Source organism: Anas platyrhynchos, chromosome 13, assembly GCF_047663525.1.
Source record: "Anas platyrhynchos isolate ZD024472 breed Pekin duck chromosome 13, IASCAAS_PekinDuck_T2T, whole genome shotgun sequence".
Classification (NCBI taxonomy): domain Eukaryota; kingdom Metazoa; phylum Chordata; class Aves; order Anseriformes; family Anatidae; genus Anas; species Anas platyrhynchos.
This window is the reverse complement of record NC_092599.1, coordinates 17,272,650-17,296,947: the sequence shown is the minus strand read 5'-3', so window position 1 is coordinate 17,296,947 and position 24,298 is coordinate 17,272,650. Positions and strand designations below refer to the sequence as shown.

At 39.4% G+C, this 24,298-nt stretch overlaps 1 protein-coding gene across 8 annotated transcripts; it reads right to left on the bottom strand.

Annotated features, from left to right (window-relative positions):
- Positions 1 to 326: 326 nt before the first annotated feature.
- On the bottom strand, positions 327 to 20,198 carry HRH1 (histamine receptor H1). Of its 8 annotated transcripts, none has more exons than XM_027467681.3 (6): positions 19,919 to 20,198; positions 18,297 to 18,550; positions 13,357 to 13,436; positions 8,123 to 8,248; positions 7,468 to 7,563; positions 327 to 5,581 (listed from the first exon to the last, which is right to left on the bottom strand). In XM_027467681.3, the coding sequence occupies exon 6, from the start codon at positions 5,460 to 5,462 to the stop codon at positions 4,041 to 4,043; it is 1,422 nt and encodes a 473-aa protein (XP_027323482.1). In that variant the 5' UTR covers positions 5,463 to 5,581; positions 7,468 to 7,563; positions 8,123 to 8,248; positions 13,357 to 13,436; positions 18,297 to 18,550; positions 19,919 to 20,198; the 3' UTR covers positions 327 to 4,040. The 8 variants fall into 8 exon arrangements, 5 of the variants coding, with proteins under 5 accessions (XP_027323482.1, XP_038041928.1, XP_027323481.1 ...); XM_038186000.2 differs by having other exon boundaries at positions 18,297 to 18,467; XM_027467680.3 differs by lacking the exon at positions 18,297 to 18,550.
- Between the last annotated feature and the right edge of the window lie 4,100 nt (positions 20,199 to 24,298).

The following is a 24,298-nucleotide window of genomic DNA, read 5'->3' as shown; positions in this document are numbered from 1 at the left end:
GGGCTGTTTCTTATTCTGGTGTAAGGAATGCATGGACAGAAACTTGCAGGTGTATTGTTACACCTCATCTTTATTTAGGAGGCTAGTCTTCTAGCATCTCTGATAGTGCTGGAAAAATATACCAATCTGCAGAATTCAGGACCTGCTCTATCCAGAGGTGTCTGTGGTGCTTCCATATTAGTCCTTTAGGATTAGAAATATATTTTTAAAGCAAATCTTTCAGTCATTTTCATTTACTGTGCTAGCACAAAGAGCATCACAGAGTGGTTTCACAGAGAATGTAATGGATATCCTCTTAGTTATGGAATTAAGCCAAAGTGTGCACCAACACTACCATTTCCTTTATTAAGTTCCACATTTCCTGAAAGTAATATGGAAAACGAAACATGTACTAGATGGCAGGATGCACTTCCAAACTGCATCGCTCCCTTAATAAACTTGAGTAACGCACGGCACTTGGACCGGCACAAGAAGCCCAGAATTCTGCTCGTTGCCCGCTAGATGTCACAACTGAAACAGAAAAAACTGGGAGAAGACTTTTTCTGTCTCAAAAGTTGATTGTTCTTACCACACCTTAAACAAAGTAGAACTCCAGTCCAAGAAATTCCAAGAAGTATGTTAGGTTCTTTTAAAGCTACGACTCCTCTGACCTTGTTTATTAACTGGAAAACACTGAAAATATTTATAAGAAACCACGCCTGGAATGTTCTATTGAGGCTTGGCCCCACATGGTAGTAGGCTTCTCCATTCCTTACCCTAACTTGCCTTCCTCTGCTTCTCTTGCATCTAGAGCCATTTGGATTGCTTTTTTTTTTTTTTTTTTTTTTTTTTTTTTAGTGAAAAAAACTGGTAAATCCTGTTACACACCTGGCTACCTGAAAGTTTCAAATAGGCAGTCTTCCATTTTCCTGTTTTATTATTACCTATTGTATGCATCGCATCTGAGAAGTCTACTGTGACAATGCCCTGTTTTTGTCATTGCCACGGTGACACTAAGATTATGGATAAAAATGAAAGGATACAAAATCATCCAGGCAGCTGTATTTGCCTAATTTTAGGCAATTCTAATTCTGAAAGGCTATTCTATGTTTAAATGTTTTTAAATCCTACCAGAGGTATTCTTTGTTTTAATGGTCGTCATTTTTAGACCAGCTTTCACTGATTTTGTTTTAGCTGCTGGTTCATGTATTAAAGCATTTTAAAGTAAGAAAAGTCAATTGTCAGGATCAAGAGGATAGCCTTCTTGCTAAGCTAAGTAGCCCGTAGGTGAGCACATTTCAGCCATGTTAACTAATAATTGTGTATGAATTAGGATGCTGCTTTTTTGATTTCCTCGGGGCTCACCTAAATTACCTTCTATTTTGGCTAGAATTGCTGTTGCATATGACAGTAGAAAAAAGGCAGAAAGGATGTTGATCTGAGCAAATGTTTGGGAAAAAACCTTGAATACGGGCATGTTTCAAAAGATGCTTCTCTATAGCCCAACAGAAGGTGTACTTCATTACTTGTGCAGATCCTGTTCCTGCAGTGGAACAGTTGCCTTAATTTTGTAATGAACTTTGGTACTTATATTTATTATTCTGCCTCTGTATTTTGCCATGTTTTTTTCTAGTTTAGAGTTCCCTAATGGCAGCTATTCTTGCATAACACTTAAGACCAAAGAGAATAAATCACAGAACCTTGTTTGATACATTAAAATAGACTGAGTTAAAGTTCATTCATTTAGCAGATTTTTTTCCAAATATTAAAGTACCAATTTATTAAACTGCAGAGATATTAGGGCTTCATTTAATATTGAATACTTTAAATACAACTATTGACATTCAGACATGTAATTCAGACATATAAAACTGACAGAGGACAATAATACTTTGCATTTAGTTAGTGTATTATATCCAAAGTTTATAAGCATCATGCAGTCACCTTAGCTGTTGCATTGTTACTGTAAATCTTGTCATAGTCACTTTACAAAATAGGCACATGTGGCACAGAGAGACTAAGTAGCTCAAGATCCATAATTATGAACACAGAATTCAGAATTTTTCCTACAACCATTAAACAACCATTTTTTTTCCTGAAGTAATAAACACATTACACAGAACATCCCTTTAACTTTTCCCAACAAACTCGTGACAGTGCTCAGTTAAAACAGCTCCAGTTCCATCAGACCTTTGTTGTGAAACTAACTGAGCAATTTCTGAAGCAAGCTAATATTCAGGATGTGATAAATTCATCAACACAGCAAAATGACAGTGAGAGGATATTGAACATTGTACATTGTACATTGAACCCTTAGAATTCCCCAATCATCCCCAAACTTATGGAAAAATGCATACACAAACTTACCATTATATGCAAACTTCAGCTGCTCAAGTTAGTAATATAGGGCCAGACATCTCCTTGGCCTCAGTTCTCCTTCTCTCTCCCCAGTCCATAGACTCATTTATTTTGGTGTAACTGTTCTGTTAAATTGTCAGCTTCCTGATAAGTTAGCTCATATAATGTAGTTCACTACGTACTTTGCTAAGGAACTGTATTTTCCTCCCATGATTGGGAAGTACCCTATAACTCACTGCACGTAGGGAGAGGGGATTGATTGCTGCTATATAAAAGGGCATGCCTGCTTTTGGGAATTAGTGTTCATACTTAGAAACAGTTAAATCAATGGCTGAGCAAGGGAAAGCCTGGAGCTGACAGGGTGAAATCTGCAACCTGTGTGAAATCTGTGTATCTGCAAACGCCTCTGTCAGTGCCATCTTCCAACCTTTCCAAAGAAGCTCTTTTCACAGAGGCGTGTCGCTGAAGTTCTGGATTGAACTGAGCAACCTGATACAATGTCAGTGACATTACATGACAACAGTGACATTACATGACAACCCTGAGCAACCTGATGTAATGTCAGTGCTAGCACAGCTTTGAGTTGTAGGTTGTATTTAGATGTCTTCCTGAGACTCCTTCCAACCTGAAGTATTAAGTATCATTCTATGCTTCTCCTGAAATATTTAACAGCATTTACAGCGTGACTAATAATAAGCAATTAAATATAAAGGATAGAAAGGGTAAAAAAAAATACTTCATATATTTTATTTCCTGTTTTGCAAGCTTGAGTTGCTGCTCATGACTCTCCCTCATTATAGTCAGAAGAGTTTTCCTATTGTAAGATAAAGATATACGTGAACTGGTATTGCCACTGCAAGCTTAGGCTATTTGCCAAGGCATAGGAAGAAGAAAATACACGTAGTCCAGAATTAACTGCATTCTGTAAGTTCAGAGGCAACAGCCTATCCTTCTTGATTAGTGATACTATGAGGAGTTTGGGAAGTATCTAGGACATAAAAATACTACTCTTTTCAGTGAAGTTGATGGGTACTGGTATAAATGAAGCAAGCATGTTATTAAAGAGAAACGGTATGTTACAATATGGCTTTCCAAAAAGTGTATGACTTGAAGGAAGATATAAATAAATAGGTCAGATTTTTCAAACAGTAGAACATTCTTTTTTGGCTATGCAAAGTACCTTTTCCTGCAGAAGATCTCTCTTCTCAAGCAGTGTGCTCCCATGTTTAAAACAGTAAGCTAAATGAGGAAAACAAAAAAACAAAACAAAACAAAACAAACAAACAAACAAAAAAAAAAAAAAACAAAAAAAAAAATTGACCAACCACAGAAACCATACTCTGTTTCTGCCTTTTCCTTATCTGAATAATTTATAATCACTGAAGATCTCTTTTCATATCTCCAGTTTTGTTCTACGTGATGAAAGAGAGAATCTCAAATTGTAAAATATGTACAATAGTGTAACAGTTCTGAGATTAACCCCTGAGTTTTTCAGATTCCTGATTGGAATTAGTTCTTCTTCAAACGTGTTAAAGGTGTTATATGCACGTTTCCCACTTGTACAAAGACTTGTTTATAAATGACAGTTTTCCAAAACCTTCTACTTTATCCATGCCTTATGTTTATCCAGCCTTTGAAACCAGAACATTTTGTTTGATTGAATTTATGAGATGCTTTTTAGCTCAAAATAAATCAGACAATTATCAGGGAATGTGAAGGATCTTTTTGAATGTCTTTTTGAAATTATGGTTACAAAGAGGATACAGGAACGGATTTAAAGTGGAATTCAGATAGCCAAGCCATATAGTGACCATTTGTAACGTGCTATATCGTTCATCATGGTGGAAAGCTATTACCATGTATAATACAAAATAGGGAATCCAGCACAACATAAAGGCTGCCATTATGACCCCTAACTGCTTAGCTGCTTTCCTCTCCCTGTTCACATGCAGTCTTCGAAGATGGTTTTTGGAACGAGTATGCAGTCTTTGCCAGGTTTTCCTCAGGTAAGTCAGTCCTTTGGAGTCCCTGTTCTCTGTCTTTTCCTGAGGACTGCAGGCTCTTTCAGGGTTAGGGCTGGACTCCTCTCCACAAGGTACCTCCTCTGTGAAAGTTTGGCTGTCTGATGCATCACTCAAGTCACTGTCCTGTGAGAAAAGGTCCTCTTCATTTTTGTTGTCCTTTGTTACACTCTTCTCTCCTGTTTTATCCAGGCCCGGCTCAGACTGGGCAGTGGTGAGAGGGAAACAGCTCCATTTAAGGACTTCGCTATTCCTCCTGCTAACGATAACTTTTGAAGAGCTGTCAGGATCACTGAAATGAAGCTTTGCTTCTGTATTTTTGGGCTGAGGGGACCTTTGCTTGTCTCTGGGAGGTGTGTTCTCATCTAAGATTTGCTTTTGGAGACAAATACTTTGCTTGTCCTTTGTCTTACCAGGCTGTACACTTTTGCTTTCAGAGAAAGACAAATATGATCTGTTGATGAGCTCTCGGTGTTGGCAGTGCTTACGAACAGCTATGAATATTTTGCAGTAGAAACATAACATCAAGATAGAGGGTAGGTAGAAATTGACAAAGGCTGTGAACACTTTGAACCAGGTAACTGTAGAGAAATCAGTTTCACACTTTACAATTTCTTTCTTTTTCTCAGCACCAGCAAAAATGTGCCACCCTAGTATTGGGATGACCCACAAGAAAGACAGCAACCAAGCCCCCAAAATCATTAGTAATGCTCTCATTTTTGTTCTATACTTGAGATATTTCAGTGGTTGCTGGACTGAGCGATAACGATCTATGCATAATATGAAGAGATTGAAAATAGATGCAGTGCTGGCCACATAATCCATGGACAGCCAGAACGAACAGGCTGTTACACCCAGGGTCCACACATAGCTGTTTAGGAGATAAACAATATTAAGGGGCATAACAGCTGCACCAACTATAAGATCTGCAACAGAGAGGCTGACAATGTATAAATTGCCAACTGTTTGCAGCTTCTTTTCAGTTTTCACAGCACATAGTACTAATATATTCATGACAACAGTGATCAGTGAAATGCTACCCAGAAACAGACCTAGGAGAGCTGAGTGAGTGTTAGTTGAGTTCACTGTTGCGTTTTCTGTCATCTTTGCTCAAGTACAGAGAATTAAAATCAGAGAAGGTGCCCAGGCCTTGGAAATTCAATCTTCGTTTACACTCCTGGATGAAAACTTGTTGGGCTGCTTTGCGACTTTTATTTCCGTAACTATCGAAAAGAAAAGAAATATGTTCAGTCACTGTAATCCCAAAATAAATTAATGAATCACAGAATCACAGAATTTCTAGGTTGGAAGAGACCTCAAGATCATCGAGTCCAACCTCCGACCTAACGCTAACAGTCCCCACTAAACAATATCCCTAAGCTCTACATCTAAACGTCTTTTAAAGACTTCCAGGGATGGTGACTCCACCACTTCCCTGGGCAGCCCGTTCCAATGCCTCACAACCCTTTCAGTAAAGAAGCTCTTCCTAACATCCAACCTAAAACTCCCCTGGCGCAACTTAAGCCCATTCCCCCTCGTCCTGTCACCAGGCACGTGGGAGAACAGGCCAACCCCCACCTCGCTACAGCCTCCTTTAAGGTATCTGTAAAGAGCAATAAGGTCGCCCGTGAGCCTCCTTTTCTCCAGGCTGAACAAGCCCAGCTCCCTCAGCCGCTCCTCGTAGGACTTGTTCTCCAGGCCCCTCACCAGCTTCATCGCCCTTCTCTGGACAAATATCCATTTCATGGATATTCTATGAAAAGTATTGAAGCAATTTCTATGAACCAATCAAAAAATGTTTGTAAAGGTACTCCTTGGGGCTCCTTGTAATTCTGGCCCTGGAATCTGGAGAAGAAATTTCAGTCCTCATTGTTTGAGTTTCTCATTAAATTGATGATCATGAACCATAACATAAACTACATACTGGCAAACCAATTTAAAGTGTCTTAAAAAAACTTATGATCATATTTTGTACTAAATAGTTTGAAATGAAACAATGATTATTTACAAACTATATCCAATAGTTTGAATATAGCAGTTGGATTTGGTATTCCAAACAGTAAAAAAAGCACCAGTCAGTATACACCTCTGGCTGATACACAAATAATCACAGATAAAGTCACAAATAATTCCTAAGGCTGTAGCTAGTGCCTATGTTTTCATTGGTAGGCTGTTGCTAAAATTGTATGTAACAAGTAAACTCTTTCTACCCAATTTAGGCTTACGTATATTCAAACCATAAAGATGGGCATATATTTTATTTCAAATGCAAATTAATACAATTTCAGGGAAAGCAATAGGATTTTTTTGATTAATAAGCATCTGGCAAACTCTCAAATGTATATCAATCTATGGTTGATATACAACCTGAATATGCTGATATACGCAGAAGATTAGGAGTCATTCAGGTGCCTAGGAAACATACACAAGAGCTATTGGTCATTAAGTTGTAGAAGCCAGATCATTTGTGCATGCTTGCTGTTGCTGTTTGCCATATTGAATTTGAAATTAAACTGGAAATAGGAAGAGATGAGGCTGGACACATAGCAAACCTTCTCTTTATGCCTAAGTATCTTTTTCTGATAATTTGTCTTTAATAAATGAGCTACTTTTATTTGCTTAAACTTTGGCATGAGACACGTACAGAGCCTTCAGAGATAAAATTCATTTAAATCGTCTATATTCCCACAATTAGAGTGTCACAAAATTCCAGTACATGTGCTGCAGTAGAAAAAAAAGGGAAAACCTATTAAACACCCACCATGACATATACAAAACCTATTTCACAGAGGGTCACATTTGCGCAACTAATCTCGCTTTCTAGCGGCATTTATTTCTACATACTATTTGGCAGGTGTTATCAGAGTGACAGATTTCATTTTTACAGACACAGCGTTGTGCAGCTTTATGTTGTCTTGATCTACATAGGGAAACAATATAGGTTCATACTTCATTTATGGTTTCACAATAGAGGTTTCTATTGAGATCAAAGGCCTTAATTATAAAGCATGTAACTTCTTCCATTTTCTAACACAAGCATAGTAACTCAAATATTGGCAATAAAATGGGAAAGAAGGAAAAGAAAGTGAGGGAGTATAGAGAAAAGTACCTTTTTGAAGCTGAATAGATATGCTCTTCTGTTATCTACAAATTCTCTATGCCTTTGATATCTTCTACTTCCCAGCTGCTAATTTTGTGAATTGATCTAAAGTTCAAAGGAGAATTAACAATATTGTAAGTCTTGGAGCATATGATCAGTTGACCAATTCTATCTCCAAGATATATAAGAAAATCATCTGTAAGAGTGATAAATATTTTCTGCCATTTTTCTCTTATAGTGTTTGTCCAAGTCTGTGTTTTGGTATATCTCTTAAAGCAATGAGGAAAGAAACTGAGATTTTAGACGTGTTGGCTCACAATATTCATACAGCTAACACTGATAGATATTTATTAGATTTCTCATATTTGTTAATCCAAATATCAATATTTGTAATTACTATTTATTATTAATATTATTAATAATTACTAAAATATTAATATTATTAGTCAAAACAATGCAGTGTCATGCATTATTCAATGTTAATTTAATGCTAGCTTTACCTTGTTCTTATTCTAACAATCAAAGATGGAGCTGCAATGTTTGCATGCTTTCTTCTGAGAGATCAAATTCCTTGTTCCTTAAGTTTTACCCATAAAGGCCTGGCATTATGAAAAAGGAGGTGTGCTTGGTTGCAGTAGCATGTATAGGCAGGGGAAATACGTACACTGAGGAGTATGAGCTCAAGACCTCTGTTCTGTAATTCTGTGTTCTGCACAACCTTTGTGTTCTGTTGTGTACCGTTCTTCAGTGAGGGCTAGTGTCAGAAGATCAGAGAGGCCTCAAGCATCTCCTGTTTGAGAAAGGGAACAGATATCACTTTACATGTCTTAAACCAATGTGTCTGGTGGCAGGAAATGGTTACATCCCAGTCTGTTACTGTTCTTTTGACAGCTATACGGTGTAATCTCTCTGCTGAAGTACACAGGGTATGGTCAAGTCAGGAAGTTGATATCAGTTGCCTCAAGTCAATAAGAAATTATAGATCTTCCTTTCCTCATACTTCCAAGTAAATGTACAAAATAAAGGGAGAGACAGCAACCTTAACTGAGTCTTCAGCTGAAAGAATAACAGCAAAGAAAGGTACCTGATAGACAGCTCTCCACAATTACTTGTCAAGTGCATATGGAATGAATCAGATTATTTATTACAATAGATGGTGCTGACTGCTTTCCAAGCTGTCTCTTTAGCACTGCTGATAAGGTTGACGTAAGGGTAGGATTTATGAAACAGCCAACAGTACTTGTTCAGGTCTTGTTTTAGGAGTACTTCTGTTCCAAAGAAGGCATGAAGTTCCAGTTTTTCAACTCTTGCTCCACTCTTGATCTTTAGTTAACTGACAAAGTCTGCTTACTTTGCTGTTTTGGAGGAGGGAGAATGTCAAGTGTTGTCAAGTGTTGTACAGGCTATAAAAATCCAAGAATTACATGCTAATCATCTGAGACTGCTAAGAACAAAGAAAATACAGAATAACGTGTTTTTAAACTTTTCAAAATGCACATGCCAACATGTACTCTCTGTCTGATAATATAATTTTCATGGCAATGGCATTTGAGCAGTTCAAAGTCCCTGTTGGATTTTATGTTCTGTACTTCATAGAGGCTTGGCCATACACTATTAAATTTTAAAGTGACATTGAGGAACAGGTCACAATGATCTGCTCCACATCATACAGGAATGTTAGAGCTAAAAACAGCCAAACCTCCCTGGCTCTCCAAACAGCGTTCTAACTAGTATACTGTTTTGTTTGTTTGTCTTGTTTTTTTTTTTTTTTTTTTTTTCTAGATGTTGTGTCTGAATTCATTCAGACACCCTAGGCAAGCAATACTGATTTAGAAATTAAATGCCTATTTTTTAAACTTTAATCCAGTGCAAGCAACTTAATCTGCTTTTGATCTCTGTTGTAATAAGGCCGTTTAAGTGACAGGGACTAATATAACTGAAGTGGGACCATAGCCAGTAACAAATGGGTTAATTAATCACTAGAGAGGGGTGGCAAGAACCACTTGCCTTGGTCTAGGGTGAGTAGTTCTTGAGGCTGGATTAGGGTGCTTGAATGTTACAGTAACACTGCATTTTCCCTATTGAGTAGTTTATGTTTTCTACATATAATGTTTTTAATGCCCCTGACTTTGTGAGTGTTCTCAAGGTTTGGGCAACTTCTGTTTTGTTGAGTGGTGATAAGAAAAGGAGCCACTACAAGAGGTAACTAGAAGAGTGCCCCCCTATCTTCAGCATGGAAGCTGTATAGCCAGCACATACTTCCTACCTACCTATTTTTATATGAGGAGAAATTTTGCCTCTGAATCCATTAGAAAGATGTAACAAGAGATTGAGTTGGCCACAAAATGCTTAGAACGGAATAAAAATGCAGTGTTACCTTTGGATGATCTAGTCATCGCGACTCTTTTTGCATTCCCTAGCATGCAACACCACATGCTGCTGCTGTTTCTACCTAACAGTACATAATGATAGGTGTTCAGCAGCATATCAGACATGCTGCTATCCTACACTGATGTTTGGACAGGGAACAGAAGTCTCTGGCTTTCTTGAGCCTTCTAGATGCCCAAAGAAGACCTCCAACACAATAACCTCTGTGCATTTTACACCTGTCAGTGTCCATGCTCTTTCCATAAGGAGTGAGTTGCAGGGGGTCAGTATCTCCATCTCCTACAAAGTTCTACAGAACTGTAAGAGGGAATGCAGTGAGCTTCTCCTAGGCAGCGAAGGTAACTGTAGACAAAATGGAGAAGTATTTAGTTGAAGAAATGTCATCAGTCAGTGCCCACTGGCCTCTATTTGGAGCTCTGACCCTTGTACCACAGTCTTGCCCACTGAGCTTACATTGAATTGCTACACGATTGCCAGTTTTTGCTAGAATTGGCACATTTTGCCACACAGCTTTGTCCACTGGAAGGTACTAAAAAAGTAATATACCCTACTCCGTATTACGTAATCCACTGATCACCCCTTCTGGACTCTAGGGAAGACTATAATCTACAAGCTTTTTTCTTAAACTTCCTACCATCATCAATAGTGGTGATATTAGCATTGTCAGCGTTCAGCGATGGTGAGAGCGCTGTGATCTGCAATGCCAACTTCTTGCTCTTTCCTAGAGGCACACACCATTTTGTAGTGGCCGTAGGCTGTTTGTTGTTTACGTACCCCTGTTCAGCAGAACTTAATTCCTTATCTAGAACTCAGTTCCCAATAGAGGAGCTATAAGAATACCAAATAAATGTGTTTTAATAGTTGGGTGGCTTAACTCATTATACTGGGCCAAAGCTCACTAATAAATAACAGATTTTAAATTTAAAAAAAGTAATAAAAATATCGGTCTAACATCTTGGACAGCTCTTGGAATTTCTAAACCCTGACCTCACCATGAAAGTACTTTGTTCACTTTTACTGTCTTTAAAGAGTTGTTTTTTTCCTGCGTGGAAAACCAGCAATTGAGATTTGCTTGTTATTGTATCACTGTGGTAATTCTGAGGAAGAGTCTGCTGGGAAATGCTAAGTAGTTACTTGACTCAGTAGTGCAGGTGCAACCTATTAAGCTCTGACTGAATGGGATTAAGTTTCTACAAACAGATGCTAGCATATTTCTTATAAGAGAGTTTTAGAGAAGCTCTATCTACAACAAGAAAAGGCTAAGCTAGAATAAAATTCTTGTTCATCACCTTGTTTGTTCCAAGTTCGAGGCAGGTGGTAGGGTCAGATTTCACATCGACCGTGTTGCATTTAAGAAACACATTTGTTTCTAGTGACCTTTTAAATATTTTTCTTTGTGCGTTAAATGCATTAACATACTTGAGGTTGATAAACTTTCTTTTCAAAGACTTTTTTATTTCTCTATTAGATAAAGCTTTCTGAGGTAAAGTCATCCTATATGCATACTCAGTATATATATGCTTTCTCTGGCAATTACAAAGAGTTACCTTGAAATCACTGTAGTTTCATCTCTTTTTGTTCTGTGTTTTTACCTTTTTCTCCCTGTGTTTTGCAGGAAGTAAGCAGTGCAGTGATTCATGTTCAATCCATTTTTGGCAATTCTCTAGTTTAGAATATCTGGTTGTGATTACATGAGATGGCCTAGAGTTTTGTAGATACACTTGGTCCATGTTGCATCTACGCATATTAGATGTCTGGTTCTTATTAATGTTAAAGCCTTTGCAGGATGACTAATTGATTACAACTGTTGTTAAGTTACTCCAGTGGCTTACACCTCTTAGTGTTTAAAAACATATATCATGGTTTTGAATCTCAGTTTCTTACAAGTGATTCCTGTTGGAACAAAAAGCCTCCTTTGATACAGCAGTCAATGGTGTTCTCAGTTTAGTATTTTTCAAATACCTGCACAAAATGGTAGTTGAGTTTACAAGATGCACGAAATTCCCTTTAGACTTCTTTTTGGTTGTAGTGACCTGTCTGATCTACCTAGAGAGAAAAAAATCCTTCAGAATATATAATTCTGAAATTATATAATTTCAAATACATATTTGGCTACTCTAGCATATTTTGTTATTGCTGGCCTTTCATCTGCAAGATGCACGGCATTTTTCTATCCAGATGACCTAGTGCCTAAGCCCAGGAAGAGACAGATTTTTCCAGAAAAGTATCTGCCACTATTAATGGAAATAATGGACTGTGTCTACATTTAATTTATCTCTTGTATTTAGCCTGAAATGAAGAGACAGCATAATTTATAGCCTTAATGTCAGGACCAGTCAAATTTGGACCTGAGGGAACAGCATGAGGCTGCAATAGGGGAGACTGAGGTTGGGTATTAGGAAAAGACTCCTCACTGAGAGGGTGGTCGGGCACTGGCGCAGGCTTCCCAAGACAGTGGTCACGGCACTGAGCCTGCAAGAGTTCAAGAAGCATTTGGACAATGCTCTCGGACATAGGGTTTCATTCTTGTGTGGTCCTCTGTGGAGCCAGAAGTTGGACTTGATGGTTGCCATGGGTCCCTTCTAATTTAGGATATTCTGTGATTCACTGAAACTTTAACAGTCTTCCCAAATGGTCCCATTCTCCCTACAGACTTTTTTGTTTTTTTTAAATAAAGGTAGTGACAATTAAAAGTGAATCTTTCATTACACGAGCCAGCAAGATAGACTGCCATAAATACTTTCATTCCATATCTAAGTTATGACTCTTGCTTACCACAAAAGATTTGCACATCTGGCTGTCAGTTTTGCATAACCTCGTATCACATGCATTTGGTGCCAGAGGGTTTGCAGCGGCTCCTTATGTAAATGATGTCTTGGGAAACAGACGAAGGCACAACTAAAGTAGCAAATGGATGCAACAGCAGCTGTGCTGAAGCTGCTTTACCACTTAGAAAGCAGAGAGGAAAGTGCTGTCAGTTGTCAGATCTGTGATTTGAATATTGATCCCAGGAGTCAGACACCCTGGAAAACCGTGCAGGCCTTTAGCATGTTGGTGGTTAGTGGTGAAAGGGAGGGCAAATACAAGCAGACTGTTTCCGAGACCTCTTCAACTTCACTTCTGAAGAGCTGGACTGGTCCAGTGTTGTAACTATTCCATTTCTCCTCCTCTTCCTGGTTGAGTCATCTCTTGCCTGTTCAATGCAGTAAATGGGTTGTGTAATACCAGATCAAGAACCAAGAGGGACAGAAGGAGTAAGGTAGCTTCTTCCATGCTCCTGAGATACATTTATTCAAGTATCCCTAGAAATGCACATGACAACTGATTTTTAAACTACAGCAACTGAAGACTCCTGGAATTCATGTATCCATTGTTCTAAACATACAGTACACTGTGAGGGGTCCTCTTGTGCTTGGTGCAGTGAGTGGGACACCACTTAATGCAGTATTGCAGGGGGACTAGAGTGAGGTCATCGCTTCTGCCCTGTTATACAGGAACTATATGGCTTACCTGTGGTCTGGTCTGTGACGTCAGATTTATCCTTTTTCCTCTAACTTGGATAGAGATATTCTGAGGATAGCAAGCAGACCCTAAGAACAACAAAAAGACAGAGCTCAGAGCATATCTTGAAGGGAACTTTGAACTTTTAAGTAACTTTGAACTCTTTTGGGGGGGGGAGTATTATTAGGGTATGGACTATCAGGATCACAAATAAATACTTCTGCTTTTACTTGATTGAACAATGCACCACTTAAGGAAACAAAGTGTAATATTGCCTCAGAGCAAGAGGATGTTTGGGCAGGCTAGAAGGGGTTTGAAAATATAAGTCAAGTTCCACTTACATCTTGTAGGTGATGATTGACTTGATTGTACTTGATGTTTTCAGGCTTTAGTTTCTCTGGAATTGGTGCAGTTGCTTCTGCAGCCACTTGCATCAATTAAATTGGCAGCCTATATTGGTAGCTGCTGTCAGCCCAGATTTTTCTGATTGCTGTTCCTTATACTTTCACCGGCTTCACTAGGCATCAAACTGGAACTACTGCAGTTCTAGCTCTCTGCCAGCAAAAAGTTTAGACTTCCATAGCCTTCTGAAATAGTCAAAGTTTTAGCACAAATTTCTGTGTGCAGCCATGATGTCCTTAATTCCTTAGCTTTTGTGATGAGGACAGAACCGTGTAAGGAAGTGGGGTGTGTGAATCCACGTGTCACCACAGTGCTGTCTGAGCTCAACTCTTGATTACAATGCTGTACCATATCTGCCTGTGAAAAGTTTTGTCTCATTTAGAAATAACTATCTCTTTTGGTGATTTGACCATGCCCTCCTAAACCCATTACTGTTGTACCATTCCATTCACTGGATTAAGAATACTGCACTGGATCCTATTTTTAATCTTCCTCTTGTTTTATTGTCTTGGGTAATTACAAAGTGTGTGTGTTGCTGTTAAACTTCTGGCGGTGGGTAGGAGGGAAACAGGAAAGGAAGGCTCAGCTTTTAATTTTGTGCAGTGAGAACAAACATGCTTAATTTACCATTAACACATTGCTCACATTAAGTAGTACTATTATATCATTATTATAAAACTTTGTTATTCTAAACAAACAACTTCCCCCTGTCCTCCAAAACAAACAAAAAAAACTGCAGACAATTCTGATTGAAATACTACAACAGTGCACTTACATGGGGAAATATCTTGCAACAGAAATAGTCTGAAATAAATCAAATCCAACCCAATTATTTAACCTAGATCACTACTCATTTTGTCCTTTACATCTGGATCTTGTCTTTGTGCTCTTTGGCATTGCCAAGCACAACAGGTTGTTCTCCAAACTTATACTGAAAGGGCCAGTTCTTGTGCAGAGACTAATCAAAAAAATACTCTTGTGGAGGTTCTTGCTGTCATCAGTGGAACTAGAACTGTCAGAGCTCTTTTCCTTGAGACAGGAGAATCTCTCCCAGGATAAAACTTCTCTCCCCCCCTCCCATGTTCCTGTATATCTCTGTTCTGTGTTCTAGACCTACTTCGATAAAGTAAGTTACTTGATCTCCCCAGATGACCAAAAAAAGCATCTTTTACAGTATGGTTCATATATGATGAACCGTACATGAATCCAGAAGTGTATGTTTCCAGTATACAAGGAAAACACACAAACCCCTAACGCTAAGAAAGTGGTAGCTGAAAGGCATGTGCTTGGAGCAATGGCAATCCAAGTGTCAGAAATGGAAACCAAATCCAAAATACTTGTGTTAGTTCAAGGAAGTGTTCGCATAACCAATAATATGCGATATATAGCAAAGTATCAAGTCTTTTCTCAAAGAAGACAGTAGGCAAGCTCTCCCTTAGTACATAAGTAAGGCATACAGGCCAAAAAGTGAAGCTTGATATACATCTGGAATACTTCCCTGTGTAGAGAAATCCTTGTGTGAACAGAAGGTACTGGCAATAGTAGCATTCAACTGTATACAGATAAAACTTATGCATTTCCTAATTTCCACAGGTAGCTTACAATTGAATGCTAATTAGTGCTTTATTATAAGTATGAGCAGTCCCTACCAGAACAGGAAGTTAAATAACAAAACCTAGGATTTCAACTTAGGATCGATTCTTTGAAAGCATGATTTCTCCATGAAAGGACTGAGCATCTATGTCCTTGGAGTTTGTACAAACTCCACACTGGAGTCTGTATATTCTTATTCACATTCTACTTATCTGAATTTTTATATTTTCAGTACTGATGTGTTTATATAACCATGTTTTGTAATGCATAGAGACATATTTCGATACCTGAAAGCAGAGGAAGAGTATAAGAGTGTATCTTCCCATGTATTTCTATACATCTTGCTTTGTGCCAAAGCCATGATATTCTCCTCTTTTAGTTTTCTACCTTCAGCTTCCTGAGCTTCCCCAGGTTTTTCGTGATCCTTCCTCTCCTCTTTCATAGGAGGGGGGGAAATAAGCAATAGCTGACCTGTATGAGTAATGAGAACTACAGGAATAGTATCAGGAAATAATTATTATATATCTCTTGGTATTCAACCACTGACAGGACCTGACCTTGGCTAGGGAAACACTACTTATTTAAAAATAAAAAAATAATTACATAAATCTGGATGTGGTTCATAATCTGGAGACCCTGAATTTGCAGGAATACAGTTATTCCTCATTCCACAGGCTCATTATTTACCAGCAGAACCAGTGAATACAGTGGCTTCTGTGCTGCTTGTTTAGGAACATCCTGAAAACCCATTAGGAAAAGGAAAGATAAATGAACATTGTAGCTGCTTAACTGAAAATAAGGGGTTGGGGAAACCCAAACACACCAATGTTCTTTGGAGGATGGGTTCCTGAATTGACAAATGGAATAGTGAATTCCATGCGCGGCATGTAAAATTGAAAGAGGTCAAGCTATGTTTAGCATATTAGTCATCTCAAATATCTAAATTGTGAGATAGTAGATTCATATCATTCAATTCAGTAAATAAAGTACATGAGCAAATACCCAACAAGTAACCTAAAATCCTCATTTAATCTGGTTGCAGTCAATATCTTGCTATGTGTGGCTAGGTTATTACTAGAATCTATTCAACCTAAGAGATCTACTAAAATTTCCTCTTTGATATATTAAAATTTAAAATGAAGCCTATCTGGAGAGTCCTCAACAAAATTGTGTAGTCCTATCCACTTGAAAGTTGCCTTTTTTTTTTTTTTTTTAAAGTTAATTGACAAGACCTCTGTAATTTGAACTGAGAAACACGGAGATTGAAGAAGTCTTTCATATACAGTGTACTTAGTAGAGTCAATATTTGTAGATGTGGATCTCATATATCCTGTTTTAACTTCCTACAATGCGACCTAAGCACAGATGAGCTGAATGTGTGGCTCAGTAGCTTTCAAGCACTGGTCGCATGGAGTGAGACTTGGGAAACCACTGGAAGTCAGGATGCTCCTATCTTATCCTGCCCCCAGCTGTATGATGTTGCTGTCTGCTGATGACTGACCATTCAATTCTATGTACAAAATTGAACCTTCCTAACTATAAGTTGATGTATACATGTGTTCAGCAGTCTAAGCAATACTTTTCTCTTGATACTATTGTACTACAAAATGTTTTGTTTTGTTTTTTTCTCCTGAAGAAATATATTTTAATGTCTGCATATCTTAACCTGAATTTATCCAGAGATAGATAGATGTACCCTTTTTCCATTGTTTTCACTGCCACTCTTGATCAACCCTCTTTAGCTGTGGGCCTGTATTTCATTATGAGCATTAAAAACAGAAATTTAATATTTATTCCCCGATACTATTCCTGTAGTTGTCATTACTCATACAGGCTAGCTGACAAAAGACAGAAATATTCCAAAGTACTCTCTGGTCTTTCAAAACGTAAGCTCAGAATTCTCTTAAACTCTTCTTCCAGTAACTCAACATTCCAGTTTAAGTCTTAAACATCAGTTTTTCCATGAGGATAGACCTGATCTTTCTTCTGTGGTTGTGTTTCCCACGTATGGGTTATTTTTGCCCACAGATTGCAGATGAGTCGATGGGGTGGAAAGACCATTGCGCCTGGAATTCTAAAGCTTCCAGACACAGCTTTAATTAGTCTTTCTAGCCTAAGCACATTGCTGGAGTAGTCCAGTTCGACACAAAGACCTGTATCAAAGTGATCGCTTAATGGCAACAGTACTGAAACACTAGTTTAAGTTCTGCAGTGCTGGAGAAATCTCATCAGCTAAGTGCTCTCTATTCCACTGCCTATCTGTAAAGACTTGCTGTAGCAGTGAAAACTAACTAATAACTCTAATCACCATTAATAGGTGTTGCAATAGAGGAAAACTCCTTTGTGTTTTGATGTAGTAAACAAAGTGACTAATCAACTGTAAAGTTTCTCATGGATGACAGGAGTTTTCCAATGCTGTTGTGCCTTTAAAGATGAGTAGCCACAGCAGTGCCTTCTCACCTTCTGGGAATCTGTTCTATTCTTGGAATACAGTAAACCAACTTGCCAAACCAGGACATCTTTCATACAGGGACAGCCAAACATTTTTAGAGTTCCTGGATTACCCCTTGTGTTACTTATTCCAACCCTTGACTGACTGTGAAACTGGCTGATTTTAATCTTTCTGCATCAGAAGTACGGTTAACCACTTTTTTATCTCAACCAGTCTCTCAAATGAGATCTGTTTCCAAGTGACTCAATATTGGAGAATTACTAGCCAAAAAAACAACCCAGATATATAAAACAGTTTGTTCTTTAGATGTTGAGGTTGTATAACCTGATAACCTATCTGCTGTTTGCAGTTTTATGGTTTCCGACAGAGAAATTTGGGTTTGAATAAAGGAAGCTTCATTGTCTGATAGAGAATGCTGGTCGCTTGTGACGCCTGATAGACTCATCTATGAATAAACTTCTCTGAATTCTGAGGAAACACTAGAAATATAAAGGAAACTTACTGTTTTACAGAGGAAGTCACTTAACTTTAACAACGGAGGACTTCTCAGGATGAGATCCTTCAAGATATCCTCTTTTCTCTCACTCTTAGTGTACCCAATGAAGAATCCAATGTTGTTCTTTTTAAAGGAAAATTGCAGAGCTCCCCTTTTACCAGAGTTAGTGTCTAGTGTCTGGTCAGGATAAGCACAGACAAGTCCATGATCACACTAATACCGCAATTCATAATAGAAAATGTCTTCATAATACTTCCGTACTAGGATTAAAAATAAATAAATAAATAAATCTTTACTAGGATTAAAAAAAAAAAAAAAGCCACAATAGTAGGCAAAATAGTAGCCAGGTTTTATAAAAGAGACTGACTGATCCCTTGTGGTCAAAGAATCAGATAAAAATTGCAAATCTTCCTCCTACACTCCACTCCCCCCCTCACTCTCCTCCTCCCTAAAAAAAAAAAAAAAAAAAAAAAAAGAAAAGAAAAGAAAAAAAAAAGAAAAAAGCTATTGAAGTTCTTGAAGTTATTGAATTTCTTATCAATAAGAAATTTATTTGGGAGTTTACCAAAATGACCATAAATTTCAACCCAAGTGAATCTTTGGTGCTTTTAAGTTATGAGAAAGATTTCATCATAGAAATGCACAAACTTATCTAGAGACCTTTCTTTTTAAGATCCTCATGGATATGAGAATTTACTGACTCCTTGTACTGGTAATAAAAGGAAACCTTATTTCTGTAAGTTCTGGTTTCAGCTCACTTATGTAAGCCAATGTTCAACATTCAGATCTCTAATTCAGAATATATACTGAGCTATTAGTCGTTTTAAACATCTGGAAACCTTACTTTAGTACTATACGAAGGAACTCAGCAATGTGCAGTCTTCCCTTTTTGGGGATGGTGAACGTATCTGGTGCAGTGTTTGTCCACCTCCGCCCTCCTCCAGGCAGATGTAATTTGCTCATTGGATTTTAAACAGATGATTAGGATGAGCTGGTGGAGCCCGAGGTCTCGTATAGACAGGGGGCCTGGTGCCTTGCAAATAGCCATAAAAGATGGGGAGCAGCTCATCCAAGAAGCCTGTCTCCATCAGTCCCGCTCCGTGGCTGTTTGGGGAGGGCTGGGAGCCGAAGTTAACCATTGCCACGGGACGGGCTGAGAGCGACTTGGGCCCTGCTGTCACCCCGCTTCATTGCCCCTCTCGGGATGGGGTGAACCTGTACGTATTAGAGAAACGTCCCCGGGTCTGTGTGTAAGCTGATGGCTCTAGAACCCTTCCCTGGAAAAAGCTTGACGTTTTCAGACGGGCGTGCGAGTTCACACCCAGGCACATCTCCCTCGTCGCTTTCCAACCCAGCCAGCCCTTCCCTGCTCCGCTCCCTCAGCACACCCCTTTGTCAGGAGGAGAGCTGCTTAAGTGTTTCGGGCCGGCAGGCAGCGCTGCCAGCGAGCCCTGGAGAACCGGGATGCCCCGGTACCAGCCCCAGCCCCAGTCCCAACCCCGGCCCCGGCCCCGGCTCCATCCCCATCCCCGGCCCCATGCCGCGCACGGCTCCCGAGCCCAGGACGCCGCCGGTGCCGGTGCCGGTCCCTGCCCCGCCGCCCAGCCGCCGGGACCCCGCTCGCTCACCGGTCCCGGCCGCTCCCGCTGCTGCCTCTCTTCTCCCAGCTCTCGGAGCCGGTGTCCGCGTTCCTCGGCTGGGCAGGGCGAGGGCTGCGCGCCCCGTCCCGCCCCACCGGCACGGAGCTGGCAGCAGCCCTGCCCGGCGCCCGGAGGAAGAGCTCGGCTCGTGCCCAAGGGCTTGGCTGCCCCTCCTCGACCCCAGTGCCGCTCGAGGGCGCTGGCAGCCCGCTCCCGTCCCGTCCCGTCCCGAGCTGAGCTGTCCCGTCCCGAGCTGAGCTGTCCCGTCCCGAGCCGAGCCGTGCCGAGCCGTGCAGCCCCGCCGGTGGCGGAGCGCGGCTGGCCGTGCCGAGCACTAAATAGCCCGGGGGCGGGCCCGCCCGGCCCGGCCCAGCCCAGCAGGCGGCCAGGGGTCGCTGCCAAGACCCCCCCCGTCGGCACGGAGCGGCCGGGGCTGGGAACCGGCGGGCGGCAGCTCCCGGTGCTGGGCGAGGAAGGGCCCCCGGCGAGGAAGGAGCGCCGCAGTTGTACTGTCGCGACACGGCGCCAGACATGTCCCGAAGACTTTCACGGGTAGGTGGCAGCCCCGGTGTGCCGAGTATCTGCGGAGCTGAGAGGCCTGCTGTCTGCAGAGGGGAAGCTGCTCGTGGGGTGAAGAGGTGCCTTGGTCCGAGATACCGCCAGGAGTTTGTGGAGCATCGGAACTCAAATCCTGGTTTGCCATCGTCCCCGGGCTTGCTTTAGCCACAGGGTCACCGGTGTCCTCCCGAGTGGCTCGGTGCTTTTAGGGGAGCAGTCTGAAACCCGAGATGGCTCCAGTGTCGAACACATCATTGCGTACCTCAGCTGAACTGGCTTTTGGTTGTGATTTCCGTATGTCCACCGTGTCTGATTTGTATTAAACATGCACACAGCTTTTTTGTTTGGTTGGTTTGTTTTGCAGAAAGCGACTTACCCATTTCCACTCTTTGCTTTAAAATTCTCTCTCTCTCTCTTTTTTTTTTTTTTCCCCTTTCCTTTTTAGAAACGAATTGCACAAAACTGTGTATGGACTTAAAAGCAACATTTTGTTACATCTTGTGCAAGTCATAAAGAATTCATGCAGTGATGTTTTTGCAAACAGCATTGTTAGGCACTTAGTAATGTTCTTGTCTGTAGAAGTGCTGCACAGTACGGTTAATTTTGCATGCCCTCCCTCCCCCAAGCCTATCACCAAAATAGTGGGAAATACCCATGTTCCTGCCCTCGGGGGACAAGACCATTTGCCCCAAAAGTGCTCTCAGCGCTGAAGTGTAACCTGATTTCTTGTGCTGCTAGAGGAATCTTTCTGCTCTTCAATAAACTGTCCCATTAAATTATGACAAAATCATTACTTAACAAATGTGTGCTTGCATGCATCAGGCAGCAGCTGAATCCTAAGGGGAGGTTTTACACTGGAAAACAGCTTTGTGAGAGATCGAAATCTTTTCATACTCGTCATGCTTGTTATAGACTTGAAGAACAGTTTGTGTTCTACCAGCCTATGTCTTCCTATTATCTATTCCAATAATGTTTAATTTTGCTTCTGCGCCAGTTCGAAGTTCAGTCTCCTTTGCTTTTGTTTTGACGTGTTCATTATATCCAAATAGGCTTGATGTAGGTCCCTTTGGAAAAGCATCAAAAGTCAGTAGTGTTTATAACTTTCCTTATAGCACCCAGTTGCAATGGTTCTGAGTGATTATTCCACTTGACCTCTTCTATACAAACTGTTTTTTCTTTTTTTCGTTTTTTTTTTTTTTTTTTTTTTTTTTTCAAAAAAAAGCGTCAAAGCCAGAAAGTCTGTGGAGGCTTAAACTAGGGCTGCAGCATTGCTGTGATGTTCCTCCCCCAAGTAAAGATATCTGTTCTGAACAGTGCATTAGTAGCTTCCCTTACAATGTCTGGGGCTTTGTGCTGTTGAAGATAGAAGGTGGCATTTCTATAGAAAGGACCTGAATATAAATTATCCCTTGTTACGTGTAGTGCTGCAGATGAAAACAGAGACTTGGGATGCTGTTGAGTGATGTGCCACGGCTGGGAGTGTAAAGTGCTACAACTCCCAAGGGGAGGACTTTGGGGCATGTGCCTCTATTGTGTCATGCTGTGTATCTGCTCCATACCTCTATATTTCTTCTGAAGTTGTAGCTCTTGGAGTAAACTCATATGAGTAAATGTCGTCACAACTCCTTGTTCATGCCATATATTTCAAAAGTAGTAGTATGTGATAGATTCCCCTCCTCTCCCCTTCCCTCCCCTTTCCCTGCTCTTATTGAAAAATAGCCTATTAAGAGATGAATTTCAAAATATGGAAAGGTTATTTCAATTTCGACAGGTATCCAAGGACCTGTCGAAAAGAAGTGAGTATTCATAAAGTTTGGATTAAGGTTCCACATGCTGTGTTTACCTGAAGATGAATAAAATTAACCAAAACAATTTGGTTCTTGAAAATATCCTTGAAAATATATTTCTATTTCTATTTCTATTTCTATTTCTATTTCTATTTCTATTTCTATTTCTATTTCTATTTCTATTTATTTATATTTAACATTCATATTCATATGTTAATTATTATTAACATATTCATATTTATGTTTAACATGAAAAAACAATGAATTGTGTTTCTTTCTACAGATACGTTTAGATTTGACTTTATCCTCCCTTCAAATGTGCCCCCTTGAGTGCTCTGCTTTATCCCCTTTAGCTTACATTTTTCAGGTGACTTAAGTGAATACCCACGATATGAGCTTATAGGCTTCTGACACTTGTGTTCCCATGTTCTATGATTTCTAATGTAAGTGAGAAGCTTTTCTTAGAAGACTCGTAAGGACAGTATAAACAGCCTATGGAGACGGTCTTCACTGTAAGACTTATTTGTCCTCAAGTGTTTATCTTAACTTCAGCATCAGTGCCATTATAAGAAAAACGATGAAGAAACAGCCTTGTTGCATAAGCCCCTTTTTCCATTCCATCCCTCCTATATGCTTACAGTCAATGCCTGGGCAGACAGAGTAATGTCCATGTGGGTGCGTGCCCTTACTAATGCATGCTTGTGCTTAGACCATCCTAGACTAGAAACTTCTGACCATATTCTGCAGTCTTCCCCTCACTGACAATGCCAACTCAAAGCTGTGTAGACCCAGCCCCTATGCTTCACTAAGCTTGTAAGAACTGTGAGATTTTTCATTGCTGACTGAAGTTTATCAGCAAGGTCAAATTTGTTAGACAGGACTAGAATGGTCTGGCAGATGTTACAGATGGAAGTGCAGGCACAAGTAAGGGAAAATGCAAACTGTGTAGCATCTATAACATCTATAGATGTTAAAAAAAAATCATCTATTTTTTAACATCTATAGATATTAAAAATAATCTATTTTTTATAAATAAATAATCTATAAAATAAATAATATAATAAATATTATAATAAAATAATAAAAATAATAAAATTAATAATGGTATAATATAATATCTATAAATAATCTATTTTTTATAAAAAATAATCTATTTTTAATATCTATAGATGTTAAAAAAGAACAAAAAAAAAGACAAAAAAAAAAAAAGCAACCCCCCCACCATTAAGTACTACAGAAATTAAACCAGTCCTTGTTATTTTAATTCCAGAAATACTTATTTCTGAAGATACTTGGCTTTTGGCTTTGGATTCAGTGCTTTAATACTTAATCTGCTTTACAGGAGAAATTGGGATTCTCCTATTTTTCCATTTGCCAGTGACCGCATGAATCTCCCTGGAACACTTTTTTTCACATGTTTTGACCCTATTGTGTGTCTGTTCTTGGATTTCAGATCTCTATCATTAACAAGAGAACAGTGATGCTGTAAAGAAATTTGATCTTCATTAGTAAAATAAAATATGTTCAGAAGAAAATTAAGTTTAACAAATAATATTACAGTAGTAATCTGTTCTCTGCTTAAATACCGTTACTTCCTAGTAATGTTTACTGTGTATTTTTTTCATGTTTTGTATCACTACACATTTGAATGTTCTTCTGGAAAATCCTCTGACTTACCAAGGAATATCTTGAAGCTGTGCCATCTGCATTGCAGGAATAACTTTTTCTTTTTGCAGAATTTCACAAACATTTTATTATCCCTTGCATTTTTGATGCTACTTATTTTATTGCAATCCCTTTTTGCATATCTTAGGAAAAAATGCAGTATAAGTGATCTTATTACAATTCAGAAGTATTCTCTTGTTATGTTCCAAGTGATATTACATCAGACAAAGTTTTATTGGTAAATACCTCTTACACTGAATTGCTACTGGAAGTACTTAGTGATTGTTCAAGTTTCTTGTGGTTTGGTTAATGGCAAACAACATTCCAATAATTAAAAAGCTGTCATGGAAGGGTGGTC